The sequence below is a fragment of the Euprymna scolopes genome, chromosome 20 (genome assembly GCF_053919585.1).
Source record: "Euprymna scolopes isolate OS-2025 chromosome 20, ASM5391958v1, whole genome shotgun sequence".
NCBI classification, from domain to species: domain Eukaryota; kingdom Metazoa; phylum Mollusca; class Cephalopoda; order Sepiida; family Sepiolidae; genus Euprymna; species Euprymna scolopes.
Window position 1 is genome coordinate 84,707,033 of NC_136501.1, and position 22,238 is coordinate 84,729,270.

The following is a 22,238-nucleotide window of genomic DNA, read 5'->3' on the forward strand; positions in this document are numbered from 1 at the left end:
TATTACTTATTTGATAGTGTATAGATTATTACTTATTTGATAGTATATAGATTATTACTTATTTGATAGTATATAGATTATTACTTATTTGATAGTGTATAGATTATTACTTATTTGATAGTATATAGATTATTACTTATTTGATAGTATATAGATTATTACTTATTTGATAATATATAGATTATTACTTATTTGATAGTGTATAGATTATTACTTATTTGATAGTATATAGATTATTACTTATTTGATAGTATATAGATTATTACTTATTTGATAGTGTATAGCTTATTACTTATTTGATAGTATATAGATTATTACTTATTTGATAGTATATAGATTATTACTTATTTGATAGTATATAGATTATTACTTATTTGATAGTATATAGATTATTACTTATTTGATACTATATAGATTATTACTTATTTGATAGTATATAGATTATTACTTATTTGATAGTATATAGATAATTACTTATTTGATAATATATAGATTATTACTTGTTTGATAGTGTATAGATTATTACTTGTTTGATAATATATAGATTATTACTTATTTGATAGTATATAGATTATTACTTATTTGATAGTATATAGATTATTACTTATTTGATAGTATATAGATTATTACTTATTTGATAGTGTATAGATTATTACTTATTTGATAGTATATAGATTATTACTTATTTGATAGTGTATAGATTATTACTTATTTGATAGTATATAGATTATTACTCACTAGGAGTAGTCACACAAACCATCATCAAAAATTGCCCTTTAAGAACAACTTGTGGTGTTCCCTGGAGTTTGAGTGACAACAAGTCTCCCCAGATTTCCAGTACTCTCCACCTCTTTCGATAACTTTGCAAAAGAATTTGTGTTATCACAATAGCCACTTACCATTGATTTCTTGTTGGCGACGATCATTGGTCTTCACTGGAATTTGGGTGGCAATAACCCTCCTAAAGGTCCCAGTCCTCTTTGCACATCTCTAGCGGAGGTCTGGCTAGTGCTTTCTCTCCTCAGTCTTCCCCTCCTCCTTATTTGGTGCCTGTTTATGGTGACACTCACAAAAAAAGGGAGGGGGCAGTTTTTTTCATTTATACAGTTTGTTTTCATGATTTTGTGTGATGTTACTTTGTGTTTTGCATCTGTAGCCGTTTCTGTATCCAGTTTGTGTGTAGTTTATGTGTGGTGTTTGTTTCCACATTCAAGGGTTTTCCTTAATATTTCTGCAGTTTTCAATATTGAAATTCATATTTTCTTAGCCATCCCTCTGATTCCAATCTATCCCATTCTTTTTTCAAAGTTTTTTTTTGGTATCCTTTCTAGCACTCCTACTATTAGAGGTGTTATTTTTACTTTCATTTTCGTGATCCCTTTGAGCTCTCTGGCCAGTAATGTGAATTTGCTCCGCTTCTCATTCACCTTGATTTTCACTCTGTGGTCTGTTGGAACAGCAAAATCTACAATCTGGCAGGACTTTTCCTTCTTGACTATTATGACATCTGGTCTTCTTGCTTGAATGGGTTTATCCGTTTGTATATCCATGTCCCATAGGATCTTGTGATTTTCATTTTCCATTACTTCTGCCGCTTTGTATCATTTGTCTGTTTGTTCAAAATTCATTTGTTTGCATAATTGCCAATGTACTGCCTTCCCCACTTGATCTTGTCTATTTTCACATTCTTTTTGGGCTAGTTTGCTGCATTCACTTATTATGTGGTTTATTGTTTCGTCCCTTTGTCCAGTTTGGCTAGTTTTCTTGTGTCTTGTGTTTTTTTTTATGTTATTTACACAGTCTTTTATACAGACCAGTCCTCTTCCTTCATCTTTCCTTTTCACATATAGTCAGTCAGTATCATCTTTTGGGCGTAGTGCATTGTGCATAGTCATGAGTTTCCTGGTCTTCTGGTCGAGATTCCTCTGTTCTTTATTGGTCCAGTTTATAAAAAGTCCAAAGTATCTTATCAATGACACTGTTCATGTGTTTATTTCTTTAATTAGTTTTCAACTATTTAGTTTGGTTTCGAGGAATTTTCTTGTTTTTCTGGGGTATTCCTTTCCAATCTTCTCTTTCATTTCTGTTGCTTTGATGGCGTATGCTTCCAGCACTCCCAAGTATTTGTAGCTATCTTGTTCACCTAGTGCCCTCATTTCTGTTTGATCGGGCAGTACGATATCTTCTGTTGCTTCTAGTTTTCCTCTCCTCATGGTGAGTAGTGTACACTTTTTCATACCAAATTACATTTGGTTATCCTGGCTAGAGATTCTGGTAATGTTTATTAATGTTTCTAGTTCTGTCTTTGTTTTTGCAAACAGTTTTAAATCATCCATGTACATTAGGTGGTTCATTCTTTCTTCTGTGTTAGTGAACTTATATCCGGCTTGGCATTTTCTTAGGATGTTGTTCAGGGGCATCATGGCTAATTATTATAATTATTATTATCAACCCACTAGGAGCTCTCGCACAGGTCATCATTAGTGATTGCTCACTGATAATAATCGGAAGTATTCCTTGGAGTCTGAGTGACAAGTCTCCCCAGATTTCCAGTACTTTCTGTCTCTTTCTATAACCATTGCAAATGATTTTGCATTATCGCAACAGCTGGTTACTATTCACCTCTTGATGGAAACAACCATTGATGTTCTCTGGGATTTGGGTGGCAACAGGCCTCTCCAGGGTCACAGTATTCTGTACACCCTTCCAGTGGAGGTCGGTCCTGGATATGACCTTAAACTATATCCAGTGGTGAGGCCCCAGCTTGTGGGCTTTGGGGAGTGTGGAGCAACCCTTTAATTACCATTGCTCCCAGGTCCACTCTGACCCAAAGTGGTAGTACCTGTTAGGGTCCCAACTATGGGTTAAATAGAAATCGATGTGAAAGCAACAAATATATTCTATTAAAAAAATTTTTCTTCAAAATCTTTGGATTCGGCATTAAATAACCCGAAAAGGGTTGATATGCCGTAAAACAAAAACAACCAACCAACCAATCCAGTGGAGGTCAGTGGAGTGGAGGTTAGTGCTCTCCTCTGTCTTTCCATCCTCCTTGATCTTTCATGACTATTTTACATTCTATCAGCCAAGAATGGTACAGTTACATCGTTTTTTTGTTTTTTTTGTGAAAGAGGGATTTTTTTCCGTTTCAGTTCAACTTGGTTCTTTCTGTGTTTTTGTTTTCTAGTGCAACTTACATGTAACTAGTTAGCGTTCAGTTTGTTAGTTGTTTCTGCATTTAAAGATTTCTCTTAAGATTTCAGCTATTTTCATCATTGACGTATATTGTATAGTCTCAGCCTTCCTCTTGATTCCAACTTTTCTCGTTTTTTTTTCCCCCCCAAGGTTTTTAGGTCTGTTCCTAGTGTTTCTATGATTATCAGTATCATGTACAATATCTCTTTCAGTTCATTTGCTTTGCTTTTCTGTCTCCTTGATCTTCACCCTGTGATATGCTGTGACGTCAAGATCTACGATTTGGTAGATTTTTTTTCTTTCTGGTTGACTTGGATGTTTGTACCTCCATATCCCAGACGATTTTGTGGTTTTCGTTTTCCAGTATTGTCATCAGTTTCTACCTCTACCATTTGTTACCATTCCTCACACAATCGTGTTTATTTTTATATTCTTTTTAGACTAGTTTGTTGCATTCACTTAGGTAATTGACCGTTTCGTCTCTTTGTCCACAGAGTCTACATTTAATATTTTCCAGCATTAGCATTGTTCAGTGCAGCTGTCACTAACGATTCTGTTTCTCTATTCAAATATCCTTTTTTATCCAGGCGTTTTCATGAGTCTTTGCTCTTGTCATTTTCCTGAATTGTCAGTGTAGTTGTTTCTTTCCTCACTTTTGTTTTCTCGTCTTTTCATTTCTCGTTTCACTGTTCTTTGTATCGTTCATATTGGCAGTGTCCTTTGCTGTATTTATCAGCCTTTTTGTGTTCGGAATTATTCTTCCAATTCTTCATAAATATATGGATGATGTATGTTTTAATAATTGATGGCATAACTTCAGGATTATGTTCTAAAGGTGTAAACGTGCCTTTTGTATGGAGTTTGTTTTTGTAACAATCAGTTCCTTACTAGTTTTCTTTTTCTGAGAATAGTAGTCCGAATATTACATATTAAACACATTTAAATTTCTTTTTATATCTGTATTGTGTTCTGAGAAATTGATTAAATAAAAACAAAATAAACAATGATTTGAGAATGTGTGTGGCATGTGAATTCGAAATTCATAAATATATATATATATATATATATATATATATATATATATATATATATATATATATATATAGTTGAAATAATCCAATAATCATTTGTCTGGCTAACAAAAAGTTCCCAATCCAGTAGATCATATCTGAAGTCTACTTTTTCCCAGTCGTCTATCCATTGGCAGATGAAGAGGCGCCACTCCTTCCTGGTATGTAAATAAATGTTAACTCGAGTAATTAAACTACTAACTTTTTATTGATCATGAAACGATGAAACACTGCATTAAATGAAGCCCACATCCCAGTCTCCAGAACATTTCACTCTAACGACCCGACATGAACTCGCCCTATTCGGCCAACACTTTATACTTTATTTGATATGTGCTGAAAAAAAAATCCATATTTTTCTGGATTTTTCTCTGCAACCCATCCCTGTAATAAATAACCGTCTCTTGTTATCAAACTGTGATTTTTTTTTTCTTTCAATCATAACATTCTTTCGGATGTTTTTCTATTTCATGTCTGCGATTTTATTGATTGCTACTCGTCTGAACATAAAAGGTAACACATTTGGATTGTTCAGACTATTCTTCTCGTCCTGTTTGTTTCAGCTGATGTAACTGCCAATCTTTTTCAGGTGCATCTTTCAAACTCAGAAGTTTTTTATGTCGAACTCTGGAACTTATATAGCATTTTTAATTGAATCCTTTATTTAATTTAGTTCCGTCACTCATGACCTGGTTATTCATAGTTACTATAATCTGTAGTAGGGTGCTGCAATTGGCTAATCGGTTGAGTGCCAATTGATCGTATAACTAAGAAAGTAGACGCGAATGAAGAAGAGAAGACAAACGCAGATGAACAGTTATAAAAGAAGTTCTATTTATTTTGCCATAAATACACAAGAAAAATGTAGAAGAACTGGAGAAAGTCGATTGATGCCTGTATCTACTTTCTTAATTGCACGATCAGCACCTAATGTATCAGCCCGTTAATGTATTGCCCCAGCATAATCTTTGGACACAAGCAACGGTTGCCAAAGACATATCATTCAGGCCTGGCCAAACGTGATAGTGAACATCTCAATAAAACGCAGCCAAGAATAGCACCAAGCCCTTGACTTCATGCTAGTTGTAAAAAAAGTCAGTAAGCATTAACAATACTCTTCAAGACCTACCAACTCTCTTCAGCAATAGATGGAACAACCAAAACTTTATGGACATTCATCAAACGCCATAAATTTCTGGACACTACTAATGCCACTATAAGAAAAAAGTTGCATTAGTGCAGGATGAGTTCAGCTGCAACGATCACATTGAAAAGCGCCCCAACACCAGTACAGACTCACTTGTACTTAGCACTGCAAACTTACTTGAAAGCCTCATGCGATTAACTTCGACCATAATGTACCACCAATCTTGACAATCAACTCCACACCATGAATGACGCAATCAACAAGTGCAGACTTACTTGCACTCTTTCCTTTCAATCTGCAGATGCACATGCAAACTAAGAGAAGAAATAATCATGCTGATCCCCTCGCTTGTGTCTATTTTCGCAGTTTGGATGTTGATCAACCATTCAACTATCGGCCTGTTGCAACAAAGGAGTGAATTTTTGGGCCTTGATTGGCTGTTGATATCAGATGAGTATTAAAAAAACGGTGCATTTGTTATGAAATGACAAATGTGCACTTGATGAATCCGGATTAAGCAGTCGAAGTGATTCACACTTGCCTCATTCCCACCGTAAAAGAGTTTGTCTTTGCTTTGTAGTTTGAAAATGAAAGAAATGTTTAATTCATGAGAAACAGAATGATTGGTCATTTTATAGTACAATAAGAAAAAGGTGAACTAACGAATTATGTGTATTGATTAAAAAAAAATAACCGGAAATTTATTTAATGTCTGAAATCTGCTGACATAAAAAAGTTAAAAGAAAAGAAGAAAAGTGAGAGAAAATATTCAGTGATTTGTGAACTGCATTATTTTTGATGAGGAAACAAGTTGATTATTATTTTCATATTAATCCGGTGGAATTGAGCTTTGACGGCCCCATTGAATTCAATGTTTGAATTCAAACATTGAATTCAAACATTGAATTCAAACATTGAATCCAATGTTTGAATTCAAAGGGTAAACAATTTCCTGATCAAGTTTCAAACTTTTTTTCATCGAACTAATGAGTCATTTGTAACGTTCTGCGGAAGAATTCTACTGACCCCACATGATAACTCGTAATCTTGTTGTCAGCAGAAAGTAGCAATCGTCTTTTGGTGACATGTTTTAAATGGTTCTTAATAGGTAGTGACGTCTCTTTGTGAAAGTGGTCATAGTGGTGATGTGGCAATCATAGAAGTCAAACTTTTCTTTTTTTTTTTCTTTAGTGCTGATGTAGCAACACAAGTTCTGTAATACAGTAAAAAATCTTTTTAAAATAAAATCAACACCAACGACTTGTGTTCTTTTGTTGCTTTATTTTATTTTTTCACAGTAAAGTGTCACACAAGCTTCTCCTTGTTCGCTTCCAGCTAAGTCAGAGGTTGTGCTTCAAAAAAGACATTTTAATAAAGGGTTAAGTTAGAAATTCTGTACTGGTTTCCATGTTCAAGATTTTTAAGTTTGAAAAGATGCACCTAAGTAAAGTTATATTGTGACTTTTGATACTAGTTGTTGTGAACACGAATGACACCAATTGTTATATTGTGTTTTATAAGGTATTGTATCTCACTACCCGATAATGACCGTCACAATAACAAAAATAGTGTATGATAGTAAGACAGACAAAATATTAAATTAAATATTTATTGAAGAAACGTAATGAAATGAAAAATCTTCTTATTAGTAGGAAAATTCCAAGAAGTTTAGATTCGAATTAATCAGAATTGTCTCTTGTTGATAAAAAAGAAGAAGAAGAATAGCAAATTCCTGTAACATCAAGGTTAGTTAGATTGAAATTAATTAAAATTATCTCTTGTTGATAAAAAAAGTTCTGAGAAGGAAAATTGCATAGTCTTGTAGGTGGGACGTTTGGTGCCAACATTCTGCTTCTATGAGAAAAAAAAGGCGAAGGCTTTCACGTTATTGTTGATGCCACTATCAGAGAAAGAAAGGACGAAGACGTTCATGTTAGCTACTCCTGTTACTAGGAAAGAGAGAAAGAGAAATCCATGCAAGACGTTGGACGACCTCCTCCACTAAACTGCTAGTGAAAGCTGATGACACAGCCCTTATATATGGGGGGCGTAATATGGAGCTAAGGTTTCATCTGTGATCAGAGGAGACATTTTTGTTTGCTGTTGTGTTTTACTGCCTTGATTATCCTTTCTTGTTAGGGAATGCTCGTTCCCCTGAGTCCATGTTTTGTTGTTTCCATTTAAACTGGATGTGTCTGTGAGAGAATTTATTAAGTTTGTCACTTGTAGTCCTGTTACAGATATTTTACCACATATTTCTATATCTGATCTGTTGGATTTTTCTGACCTTCTCTCTTAGTGTAGCTATTTCCTTGGGTAATGAGTTTTGCCCAGTAATTCTTTATTATAATAAACTGTATATCGTGGTGAAAAGATGGGTACAAAAAGCATAGTTTCTGATAAGTCGATTGAATGTTGAAGTAAAAACAGATCGGCGCCATCTTCACTTATGTGTCGCCGTTATTGGTATCATTGGTTGCTCCTGGTGTTTGTGTCTTCGCTCCTGCTGGTGCAAAGCGGGCTTTATTTATGTTGTTGTTGCTATAAGTTCAATGGAGATCTTGTATTTCATAATATAACAGAGGATACATTTTTCGAAACGTTGTGTATTTAACAACCAAGATGAGAATAGCAGTCCCAATAATCAACAAAAATTTTCAATCCTCATCTTAAAAGTTCTGAAACCTAAAGTACTAGTTTAATATTTTTAATTATTTTTGTGGAGAACAAAACAAACATGAAAAGATAGTTTGGTGCATTAATTGTATTTTTAACAATTTCCATCAAGAATTATGTGCCCTTTAATAGTTAATAAATCTAAGAAAATAGTTTTGTCACCAATAGGTGGCGCTGTTAGTGATCTTTCATTTGCAATGAGAACTCTCACTAATTTGCATGTAAATGGTTGATGGTGCTTCATTATTAGTCAATTGTAATCAATGTCATAAAGTCTAACATTTATAAAATGAGTTCTATCTACTCAGTGTTGCCCTACTTGTTAGGTAGACAACTCATATGATATTCTTCAGTTAAAAATATAAGTTTTCTCTATTTCTACTTTTATTTGTTGGATATTAAAGATATTTCATGTTGTTAATCATCTTACCTGGACCAAGTATTTTTTTAAATACAGTATGTTATTATATTGTCAATAATAAACAGCATTAAATAATGAAAATTGACTAGTCTGAAGCAAAGTTTGAAATGTCAGCTCAAATGCTATTTGGGTCCAACTTTGTAAATCTGACAAGATAACTTTATGTATGTTAGATACATTATTCCCCAAACAGCACCAAACACTCACTCACATGAAAAATCCTTATAAAACTGACTATACAATGGAAATAAATTTCAAACTGAATGAATCGAAAGCAACTCTAACTCGTTACTACATGCTAACGTTGTCTGAATGTTATTCAAATGTATGCCAATTCACATATCAGAATGAAACAAAAAAGAAAAAAAGAAAATAATTTCTATTCATAAAAATAATTTTATAGTTTAGCGAATGTCAAGAATTTAAAAAATGCTTTATCGATTTATAATATTTTTATTTCCTGCACCAAAAAAACAAATATTTTATTGCATATCATAAATTTGGTTCCATTGCCTAAAATAATATTAATGCACAAGTCTATTTCTTTCGTCTTTTATCATCAGAAGAATAAATATAATAGGTTGACCCAAAGGCTATGTTTTCATAGGCTACTACATCAAGATGTTGGGGAGGGTACCACTTCTTTTTATGAATGATCGTATGTACTCTTAATCTTCACTTTATAATGCTGGATGTTTAGCAAGGCGCTATTCAAATCCTATTTTTGAGTCTCTGGCATAATTTGATGAAGAACTGAACCTTGAACAATTAACAAACGTTTCATTGAAGAATGATCAAAAGGGCAACTATATAAGGATTGAGACTGATATATTGCTCCTGATTATTGAAAGACTAGCTCAAAACCATGATAAGTAACAGAATTTTGTTCTTAAGCATGTGCTGAACCTTTCTGGAATAAGAATGTGTCGAATAAATCAAGGGGGAAGGTTATATGGTCATATCCTAGTACCAGGCGGAATTAATCTACACCTCCTCGATCTCCTCTGACTGCTTTGATATGCACCACTCTGCTGTAAAGACTCTGACAAGCATTTGTCCCTATCCATAACCCCCTCCTTCTTGACCAGAGAACATATTCTAGAATGAACTGATTAACCTTACAACACAACTTTTCCAAAATGAAAGTAAAGCAGTAATGTTGCCAGAATTCAAACTTGGTATAGCAAGTTCACAACTCCTATCTGTCACTACTACATTATGTCTCTTCTTTGTTGTGGTATAGTAACGTGCTTGTATATTCAGCATGAATAACTAGATGAAGAAAAAGATGGCATGAATAAATATTGAAGAAATGTAAATCAAACTGGATGAGAGTACTCCTCGTATTCTGACTTCCACAGGACAGTAAACAGGATTACAGGAAGCCAAATATTCATCGACTTTTAACTGACTTAAACTCCAATAAACGAATGGACTAAAGGCCTTCAACAAACACTGATTATCACAAGAAGCAAATTATAACAGAAATTGATTAGTAATGAGCAACAGTCACCAAACTCAATGAGTCTGCTTATTATATTGAGTCCAAACTATCATTGATTGGTCAGCAAGATGAAACATGAACCGGTTTACTTTATTGTCCTGAATGTCTACACTTGTGTGGGTTAAATGAATCTTTTGCATAATTGGATGTGACTTATTTATTGTTCAGATGTCTGCGAGCCCAAATAAAATCCCCTCGGTATGGCTACCTATCCTAGCTTATACAAGAATTGGTGCACATTCTTCAAGTGATACTGCTTATAGTAACAACACTAAACTTGATTCTCCACCAGATAAGATGAATTCATCTCCTGAAATCCAGTCAGATCAAGAGACTGAAAGAAAGATATACTATAATCTAGTTAACTAGTTAATTAGGGAAAGGGAAATGAATATTTCTAACTCCTTTACTAACTCAATGTTTGAGAAGGGAAAGAGAACTGTAATAGAATATTTGAATATCTATGTACCTTGTATGGCGGTCAAGTGTTAGTTCCCAGAAATTAGTTCCTTTGATTTTGGAGAACTTCGACTGACGTAAAATGAAACAAGCAAAAGAGTTCCAGAATCTGAAAGTTGTGGATTCAATCACGGTACAAACAGAATGCATTTTAATATATTTCTATCATCTTTCATATCAGCAACTATTAACAAGATAGTAACAACTTTAAACAAAATGGCTGGATTTGACACTGAATAACTTTTAAAAATTCGAAAAAAAAAATTGATATGTCATTAAACAAAACATTTAATTTTAAACAGCTTTTGTATCGTAAACAACATTATCTTATTTTTAGCCTTGTTTCTGTTTCTTAAGTTCTGTGTTTTGCCAATTGCTTTGCTGAGTTATATTCAAATAGCATTAAAGCTGATAAATCACACTTTGCTTCTGACTAGCCATTTTTCATTTTCATTTGTATTATTCACAATAGAATGACATTTTTTGCTACAATTTATTTAAAAAATTACTTGGTTCAGATCAGACTTTGAAACATACCAAAGTTAATATCAACAAATAAAAATCAATGAATCAACTAATTTTAAATAGGAGAATAGAAGTGCTGTCTACTTAATAGAAGTGCTGTCTACTTAATAGAAGTCTACTTCAAGTTTAAAAACTTCAAGTTTAAAAACTTGTGAACACATAAAAATGAAAAACTAAAAATGACTTCACTGTATCCCGAACAACGCCGTGTAGAGACAGCTAGTAAACTTTAATTCGCTGCGCCCTTTCTCATCAAGCCTGCTCGACTATTGAATTCGGCCAATTCCATCAAGAACTGTTTGAACTGTAAATGCGGAATCATTTTTGATGAATGTAAGATGTTTATCTACCGCGTTCAATATTTCTTGCAATAATGGTTGCTAGTTGAAATCGATTCTGCCTCTGCAGACAGAGTTCAGTCCATCGGTCGAAAAGGGTCAGATTGGAAAAATATTGAACCATGTGAAGATGAGCCATTCCCATGATTGTTGGCATCCATTCCAATTTGGACTTGGAGAGAAAAAAACAACTGATGCAATAAATGTTTTGAAATTTTGGAGATGAAACTTGATAATTTGGGTTATTTGGACGGTTATTTTCATCATGGTTGTTATTTTCAAAATATTTCGACTGATGTAACCGACTTTCTTCAGGTGCACTCTTTAAATTCAGGAATCCTTGTGTCAAAATCGATAACTCATACAGAATTTTATAATTGAACCCTTTATTTAATCCACCAGAGTAGATTGCCCTTTCAACTGCATCTTGAGCAATGGGATAAAAGTGTTAAGCAATGGGATAAAAGTGTTAAGTAATTATCTGATTCTATTCTTATTAGATTAACACAAGAATATCAGATCTTCTAAATGTGCCAAATAAACGTTTGTCAGTTGAAAAGGTGATACAATTCCGAAAAGATTTATTTCAGCACACCTATTTTAAAATTACATAAGCAGATCTACAACATCACTGGCAAATCAAGCTGTCACTTAGATAGGGAATGGAGAGGGGAAATTACCAAACAAAGAAATTGAATTAAAAAAAAATAGGTAAAGGTAAGGACAAAATAAAAAGGGGGATTATAATGGAATGGTTGTTGTGTCTCGACTTTTAAAAATAGATCAATGTCCATGTATGCGAACGACTGACACTTAAAACAATGCAAATACGGAGCATGCGCTTTTCACAAATTACTAAAGGTGTTGTGGTTTGATCGAGCAGATATGAATATTGTTGCAGGTTGAATATATTGATTAATTTATTGTTGTAGTTTAAATGTTCAAAGAAGAACGAGAAGTCTTGGAAACAGTGGAATGAAATATATATTAACAGAAAATAAAGAAACGTATATTAGTTAACTGGGACTGCGCTCAACTGGAAGGACAAAGTAAGGTTACGACCCACTCCCACTTAGTGTCAGGACCAGACTGCTAGATAGCAGAAACTGATTACTGAAAGTGACGTAAGGAATAGTTCATCATCAGAATCTGTTGGGCTGCCACCCCCATCACCCCCTCCCAAACTTTTTCTTCGTAAAAGCTGTTAATATCTCTTACGTTTAGGATCAATCATTAGTGGATTTGACATGATTAAAATGATTAATCATGTCAAATCACACTTTATTTCCTTTTTTGTTGCTATTTCTTCTGATGAGTTAAGGGCATAATAGATTCACTGATTGATATAATAATTAAGTGATTGATTTTGCGCTACGAAACAGATACTATCTCAAGAATTGTAAATGTCAACTGAATTAAAGGAATACATTATAAGATAGTCAACATCATGAATTTTGAAATATAGTTTTTTTGTCATTTATTCACTATATATATATATATATATATATATATATATATATATATATATATATATATATAATCAAAATCTCGAGGAGAAAGTCTTGACCAAATAAAAAATGTTATATTTCAATTTCCCAGTTTGCAATGAATTAAATAATTGAATGAGACAATGCGACACACGTGCACTAAATTAGGTCAACGTTTAAAAATAACAGTTTCTCTGTTTTTCAAAGGGGACAGTTACGTTTTTATTTTATTTTTTTTTCCGACAAGTCAAAAATTTAACCTACAAAACCACTTTGTAACAGAAGTCGGGGTTCTTTTTTCACTTTTTTCTCAAAAGAAAAAAAGAATTTTAACTTATGAATTGAGTTTTCATCCTTCCATGTTTTCCTTTTTTTCTTTTTTTTTTCTTTTTTTTTTTCATGCATTCATTTCTTTTTATGTGTGGTTTCGGTGTCCGTTACGACTTTTACTTGTGGGACCTTTGAGAAAATGTCCTTTTTTCTCCCCTAAATTAATACCAGTCGGGTTTTGCTTGTGAATTTCCGTGCGTAAATTCTTTTCGAAATTACCGTCAATTGTTATTTTGGATTCGAATTCCTGTGTCACCAGTTTGTTGTGATTCAAATGTTGAAAGAAGAATGAGAAGGCTTGGAAACAGTGAAATGAAATATATATTAACAGAAAATACAGAAACATATATTGGTTGAGTGGGACTTCGCTTCTTATGAGTCTCAGGTTCAGACTGCTTAATCGCAGAAAACTGGTTACTGGAAATGACGTCAGGAATAGTCCATTATCAGAATCCATAAGAGTGCCAACCCAACATTAATTAGTTAATGAAATCCTATAACCTATAGTAAGTACTCCCTGAAGCATACTCCATCCTCTATCGCCCATTCCTTCTAAAGCCTCTCTCTCTCTAACATATTTAAAGTACCATAATTATCTAACAATCCCCTAGACAATCCTCTCTCCCCTCTCTATAAAAGATCCCCTAATATGACTCTGGCTAGATATCACATCCTTATCTTGTTACCTAGTAACTCCCTTCTTCTGATGATGAGAAGCATTAAGCTTCGAAATGTCTGGCATAAAAAGCTTTCATAAGCCTACACACTGTATTGTATTCCATTGTTTTAAGTGTTCTATTAAAGTTTATTATTTAAATTTGATTTATATTGATAACATATTTAATTTAATTTTTTTTACCAACATCGATTTTTTTATAAAACAGTTTGAGTTATTTGAGTTTTGAGTTTTTCCCCTTGGACGCAAACTTTCTTCTTTTTGTTTTTATTTTCTTTTTCGGTGGATAATCAAACTAAAAATAATTCACACAAACTTTCAAGCATTATTTTTGGGATCAGTTCAAATAAAATAATTTCCGTGATTTCGCAATCCAGTGTATTTTTATTTTAAAATAAACAAACAATCCAATTCAACTACGATTCTTTATTTAAAAAAAAACTTTCATTTACGTTTTTTTTTCTTCACATTTTTTTTTTTTTTGACATCGTAACTGCTATTTTTTTAATTTTTTTTAATAACGCAATAAGTCAAAACTCATCATTTTTATAGCATAAAAACATGTATTTCGGTTAACACAAATTCTATTTTGGTATTTTTGAAACTGAATTATTTACAGTTTGTTTTCGTTGCAACAAACCATAATCACAAATCTTTCTAGACTAAGGGAGCATAAAAGAAATTCACTTTAACTGAAATATATTCATAAAAGGTGCTCAATATCCGGAGAATACCTTCTCTTCGTATCCCTTCTGCCAAAATATCTGGTGAAGAGTTTGTCACGTACTTCTGCTTTTTTCAGGGGGGGGGAGGGGTTACATTTTCGTGTTTTCATTCGTTCTTTTATTTTTGAAATTTTTGTTGGGGTAACGATGGAGTGAAAAACTGGTCAATATTCTTAGTATAGCAGGTGTGGCCAAACCGAACTTCATGTCAACTCTGGGTATCGATGCTAGTATATATATATATATATATATATATATATATATATATATATATATATATATATATATATATATATAATTCCCAGCTACAAAAAAGAAATTATAGCTTTTCAAATCTGACGCCACGTATAAATTCAATATGGTCCCACTACTAGCCAATATCTAATGTAGGTTTTGCAAATATCACCAGTCGCTTTCATTTGTGTTATATTATGAATAAGCATATAGTGGCGAGAAGGAACCCGACAAATAATATGTATTTAAATTTTAAATGATTGATTTCTCAATCGTTTATTTATAAAAATTAAACTTAATGGGGGAGTAAAAATAAACAAAGTGTTCAAAGTTCGTAAGGATGATGCGCGCGAGAGTGGATGAACGTCGGGAAGGAATCCGACGGAGCCGATGGTTATCCTATGCTGTAGATTTTCTGTGACTCTGGGCGACTGACTTTTTATCGCAACGGCTAGTGTTTATATAGTGGTGTGGCGGACATAGTTGAAGACAAAGGGCAAACTGATAATTAGTTTATATTTTGCTATTTTAATTGTGTTTGTTTATTGTGTCTTAATGCGTTGTAGGGAATCGTCTGTTTGGTGTATATATGCATGTTATATCAGTTTAAAGCCGAAAAAGTTGTGAATGTAACCTAGTTGGTGTTGAATTGTTGCAATGTTTTGTGTAATACTTATTTGCATTAATATGCTGTCTAAGTTGCGTTTACTGCGACGCTTGTGTTTTATAATTTGGTTTTCTCTTTTGTTGTGCATCCTTATCTGGCGGTTTTCTTGGTTGAAGTGATGTGCGAGCTATTCTATTGATGTGTGTATGTGAGAGAATGGGCTTTGAAATTGATGTGTGTATTTATTGAGTTCATTTGTATTAACTCGACGAACATCTTTGTCTTAGGGTCGCCATTATTGACTGTCGCAGCTGCTGCTGCTTTTCTGGTTTATCATTAAAATATAGAGGGATATGCGAATATAACATTTGTTATAAGAAATTATTATAATAATTCTTAAGAGTCACTTTCATAAATCTGTCATCTTCACAGGTGGTAGCACGATAATTACTCTCTCATTATTTCTTCTTTTACTTTCCTTAACCCGACCGGAAACATTAATACATTTGCCACATCTTTTCTCAACAGTGCCGTCCGTGTTTAACATTAGTTCTTTTGTTTTCATTTCTTAAAATAATGATCCCTCCTTCCATAAATTCCGGGCAATTTCATTGGTCGTTTGTTTGCATTTTTCGGATGACAGAAATATGTGACCTTGTACGTGACCTTACACGACCTTAAACCTCTGATCGCGGCCCAGTTATGATCTTAACCCTGGGTCGATGCCCAATTATGACTATCCTAGTCACCGGGTAATTAATTATGTCGACTGGGCAACCAGGTCTGCCAACCGTTGGTACGTCGCGTCACCCAGTGAGTCCTCGTCAAGACGTTGGAGGACTCTTCTCGGTTGCACGGTCCTCAAGGCCTGTTCTTCTTGATCGTCTAGTTGGTCGTCCTGTTGACTGGGTGTTCGTTGACGGGAACGGGGTCACAAGTGGCAAGTAAAAGAAATAAAGTTACATGGAACAACAGCACATCAGCAAACAAACTCCGGAGGTTGGTTGATATATAATGTATTTAGGAAATTCATAAATGATTATCTACAGACGTATGTACAATTGAAGATTAAATGGAAGCAAGCAATTAGATTTGTGAATGAGCCTCTTGTTGTTGAAATACTCGGTCGGATTCGTGGACCGTTGTAATTATCGTTAAGGTGTTCTGGCTGGTCTCTTCCTAGGTCCTCTGAATTCTATTAAGTTGCTAATTGAGCTCTCTGGCGACCAGCGAGGGGGAGAGAGAAGTTGGGTGGCTGGATTCCTCTACCGAGACCTTTTTCTCTGTCTCTCCAAAGACCTCTCTCTGTCTTCTCTCTTCTTCTATCTCCTTCTATCTGATTAAATCGAGTTTTACAGATCTTATATAGTAAAACCCTTGAATAATGACGACGCCTACGTTCGTCTTCGACCAATCAAATTGATTGATAGCAATCCACCTGATTCCTTATCATTGGTCAATTTGGCCTGTGGCAGGTATTATTTTTCCGCCCCCAATTTCCAAAATCAAATTGACTCCTCTCCAACTTGCCTGACCCCGCCTTCTCGATAATGGTTTTTTCCATATTATCAACTGATAATCAAAGGAAATATTATTTTTTAGCTTGTAATAGATCACCAGCTTTCATCTATTTAAAAATATCCGTTTGATCTTCTTTCCCCTTTGAATTATTTGTTTTGTAAAAACATCCGTGTGATTTTTAAAAGGAATATTCTTTACATGTCAGAATTCCCCTTAGCGCCCAAAACAATTTGCCAAAAGACATTTTTAGATAATTCATATTGAAAAACAATTCATGTCGAACCTTGGGCTGACGTCATTAATTCTTTTATCAGGCCTGATCTGTTTTGTGTGTGTGTGTTTCTCAGATCAAAAACGATCCGACATTTCACCTGTCAAACAACACATTTCAAGCCGACCGACATTTTCAATCTCTGTTTCGGAATATTTTGTGTTGGCTCGTTTAGTTCAAACGCGAGTGTATTTTGGTTAAAAAATGTTTTAAGTAATCTTTCGCTTTGAAGTTTAGCATGCGATTTCTATTTTTATCCCCCGACCGTATGGTATCTCAACAACAAGATTTTGACACATAAAAATATTAACTAAAAAAAAATTATTTTTTTTTTCTGTAATCGGTGTTCGCCCGGGATTGAATATTACATTCAACACAAAAAAACGTCACATCGACCCTACTGATCTGATGTGGCCCCTCTTTGGTGTTACAAATATCGATTTATGATATTTTTTCAATTATTAAAACTAAACAACATGGTGTCAGCCAACAAACCAAACAAATTCGGTCGTTTCTTTCCTGCTGAATAACGAGCCCACTACTTTTCCAGCTTCATCTAAGACAGTCAACACCCAGTCGCACGAAAGTAAACACCTGATGACATTCTTTCATGTATTTTCATTCTACATAGCCTTTGTTTACATGCTTAAGTAGAGACACAAACACAAAACAACCATTTAGTTTTAAGATTTCCCATCTACGGAGGCCCAGACGATCATGAATATACTGCCTTTTCTACTTCAGTTTGTGTACGGTCGTAAAATGTTACAAAAGTCATTATTGTGCCGCTTATTGCCTATTGTACAAATTAGTTTCAATGACTGACTCGAACAACGATTCACTTCGAACACATTGACAAGAAAAAATAAACTTTTACGATTTTCCAAGTTAAATCCACTTCTCGGTATCTTTTTCTTATACGCTTTTTGGTCGAAAGTAAGGAATACTTTTTTCTTTCAATGTGTTCCGCTTCATCATATTTGGAATACAATACCGCTATTGTTTAGCAACAGTCCATACTCTGCATGAGTATACAATAAGATGTTCAAATTAAGACCTTTGAAATTTATGTTTAGCTTGTATAATGAGAGCCTATCTTTTATAAAAATTGTTATGACATTTTATTTTTCTTTATAAAAATGAATAAAATATTAAAATATTTTCTCTATAATAATAACATACATAATAAAATAATGTTTTGAAATAATTTATAACAATTTATAATTAAATAAATAATTAATTTATAATAATAAAATAAAAAATATAATAAAATATGTGTTATAATGATTAATAACATAATTAATAATAAATAATATAAATATTCTTAAAATTAATAACAAAAATTAATAACAATCTAAGAAGACTTTCGAGAGAACACAAAGTGTTCTTTTTTTCAACCTATTAAGAACAATCTAGAATAATCAGAAAATTCTGCATAAAAGGACGCGTTGTTTGCAATCGAGTCAGTTACATAAACAGTTGTTAACCGAAAAAGCAAACGACATGTTTTTTCTGATGTTTTTAGACTTTTCTACTAAAGAGCCACACTCGTAAAAATCTAAGATATTGTTGTTACCAAAGTGATGATGAAAAAGTCACTTTAGACATGGTTATTAGAATCTAACTTACTATTCTTATATATTTTTGGATTTTGTAATTATACCCAAATACATTTTTAGTCACCCGACAAATTCATCCTTGTCTGTTCGGTCGTTCATCTGTCAGCACTTTTTTCAATAACTACGCCTTGGAATATTTTGAAATTTTGTACAAACATTAAACATGATACCAGAAAAAAGTAACAGAACAGATTTTCTGGGAAAACTTCAGTTGCCCCACTAGGGGTGCCTTTCGGATTAAAATGGCTAAAATTTACACTTTTGTGGTTATTAAAAACATTGATGCCTTGGATTTTTATAAAATTTTCTGAAAACTTGTAATTAACTGATTTCTATATAATTTTGTTTGCCTATACTTTGTGATAACTCTTGGGTGTGGCCCAAGAGCTCTTTTAGGGCTAATAAAAACACTCCATTTTTGGGATTATTTTACCATATTTGTCCAAAAAATTTTCTGTGTATGTTTATTTAGGAGTTTTGCATGGTGCTGAACTCAAATTTAAATATGTTAAGGCCTTGGGGACTTTTGGAGCTAAATAGGGGTGGGGCTGGGGACAAATAATGGACTTAGTAATTTTTTTTTTTTTTCTTGCATGGTGCAAAACTCAAATTTACATATGTTAAGGTCTAAAACTGCACCGTTTGTTCATTTTCACCAGGATTTGACATCACCTGGGAACTTTTGGGGTAAATGGAGGGAGGCAATGCTGAACTTAGTCATTTTTATTATATCTCGTTCACTGTGCACTCATGGGGGACCATGCATGCTTCACTTGTATTTTCTTTTAATGGATTGATAAGTGCTTTTTCTTCTGACGAGTTAAGGGCAGAATAGATTCATTGATTGATATAATAATTAAGCGAATGATTTTGTGTTACAAAACAGTTGCTGTCAAGAATTGTGAATGTCAACATTATTAAAGGAATAAATTGTAAGATGGTCAACATCATGAAATTTGGAATATAGACTTTTGTCATTTGTCATATGCTCTGTATTTCAATTGAGATTCATAAATTAAGGATTAGTATATAATAAAGGTGAAATGTAATTGAAAAAAAATCATATTTCCACAAAAATATATATATTTCCCCAAAACTTCTGACTTTGATAGAGGGGAGACTAAAACTTGTTGCTGTGGTTTCAAATGATCTGAAATAACAGTAAGGGGAGACTTGATTCCAAATATTTCTAATATGTTATATCTCCCCTCTTTTGGAAATATGGTACAATTATGAATATCTCCAGTATCAAATAATCCTTATACACTGTGAAATTTACTTTATGTATGCAAACCAAAAAGGGGAGATATAACATATTAGAAATATTTGGAATCAAGTCTACTGTTGCTGTTATTTCAGATTATTTAAAACCATAGCAGCAAGTTTTAATCTCTCCTCCATCAAGGCCACAGATTTTAGGGAAATATCAGATATTTTGTAATTTATATGCAAAACTAGGAAAACAAATGACTATGAAATATTGGTAAAGGTGCAGTATATTTCCACCCACGAAAAATCCTTTAAAATTACCACTATTATAGGTTTTCAAGGGTGCTGAAAATGAAAATGTTTAAACTTCCAGGAAACGAGTAGTTTCCAAGATATGAAGAAATTATACTTTTAAAAAGTAGGGGATAACTTTTCTATATTAATTTAATGTAAAATGAACACCTACTTTATGGCCATCTAGGGCGGGGCGTCTGCTATTTTTTTGCGGGTGGTGTTTATTTGGTAATTGTGGCTTGGTAGACCAATAATAAAACCTACCTTAAGAAACTTGTTTTCTTGAAGGTATGCTGAAAACAAATATCGCATTTAAATGTTCCACAAATAAGTATTTTTCCGGGTATTAAGCAATGTAATTCTTTATTATAAGTGGTAGTCACTGTTGTACGTGCAAGCACCCATATTTTTGCTTAATACATGGAAAAATACTTATTTGTGGAACATTTAAATGCGATATTTGTTTTTAGCACACCTGAAAACCTATAGAAAACAAGTTTTTTTTTTTTTTTTAAGGTAGGTTTTGTGTTGGTATATCAGGCCACAATAAACACCACCCCTAAAAAAAATAGACCCCCCACCACCACCAAAAAGGTGGCAATAAAGTGGGTTCTCATTTTGCCTTAAATTAATATAGAATAGGTGATCCCCCACTTTTTGAAACTATAATTTCTTCATATCTGTGAAACTACTCGTTTGCTGGAATTTTAAACGTTATTTTCGGTTCAGCACAATCGAAAATCTACAGTAGTTGTAATTGTAAATGATTTTTTTAGGGTAGAAAGATACTGCACCTTTACTGAAACATTCTATGGCTGTAAAAAGTGCTAGCAATGAGTTCTGGATGAGGGATGATCCCCTTTAATGTGCGACCTGAAGGGCAAATATCAAATAGCCCACAACACAATTCAGGTCATTATCTTTCCAATGAGCCTTCATTTGTTAAATTCTGATCATTAATAACTGAGATTTGGAACTTATAAAATTGCCAAAAAAAAGTTAATACACACTCGTAGCCAAATTGAATATTGAAATGCTATCTTTGGTTCTATGGGATGAAACTACATGAAAATTTTCAGACTTTTTGAAGATTATAATACTATTCTATGGTTAAAATTTTATGACAATTGGTAAAAAAAGAACTGAACCTATATTTTCAAACCAATAAAGTATGCCCAAATTTTCCTATATTTGTATATATAGTGTCATGGCAGGTTAGCTTCAGTTTTGCTGCTTTGGGATGAACTTTGCTTAGGGTATTTCTTTGCTTGGTTGTCTCCCCTGTGGCCTTGCCAGGCCACTAATATATATATATATATAGAGAGAGAGAGAGAGAGACTGTACTGACCCAATGTTGCCTGGGAATCAATAATATTCCAATGTGTATATACATTGTAATGGATTTTTTTCTTTTCTGTTGAATAATTATTTGTTTGAAATAATTTGTTTTGATTTTGTTTTTGTTTTTCAGACTAGCCCCAAACTTTCTTTGCCAAATCACAATGCTGCCATGATGGGCATTGCAACAGAAAATGAAAAAGTGACCCCCAATAGCAATGGACATGTAACCAATGAATCGAATTCAAACGCAACAAACGGCATTGAAGCACAAGAGTAAGTTTTTTTTTTGTTCCTTTAAACAAAAAGTTATATATATATATATATATATATATATATATATATACAGGGAAAGTTGAAAGAATTAGAGAGACTCTTTAAGATGAGACTTATCGGGATAATGCAAAGCTCAACAAATTGAGATGGAACTTGTATAGAAGATGATAAAAATAAAAGAACGGCAGTATAAAAATATATGCTAATGCAAGCAGATTTAATCGTGGATTCAATAGGGAGATTACATCAATTAGGGGTGTAGGATAAGTAAACACTTTATACCTAGGTATTTCGGAGCCTAGTGCTGCTCATTAGA

At 33.2% G+C, this 22,238-nt stretch overlaps 1 protein-coding gene across 2 annotated transcripts in view; it reads left to right on the forward strand.

Annotated features, from left to right (window-relative positions):
• LOC145241508 (guanine nucleotide exchange factor for Rab-3A-like) overlaps positions 1 to 22,238 on the forward strand; it is a 299,829-nt gene that overhangs the window by 96,436 nt on the left and 181,155 nt on the right. For both annotated transcript variants that reach the window (XM_080104544.1, XM_080104543.1), the window contains exon 2: positions 21,780 to 21,922. In XM_080104544.1, the coding sequence (XP_079960670.1) occupies positions 21,780 to 21,922 (143 nt within the window). The remainder of the gene's footprint in view (positions 1 to 21,779; positions 21,923 to 22,238) is intronic.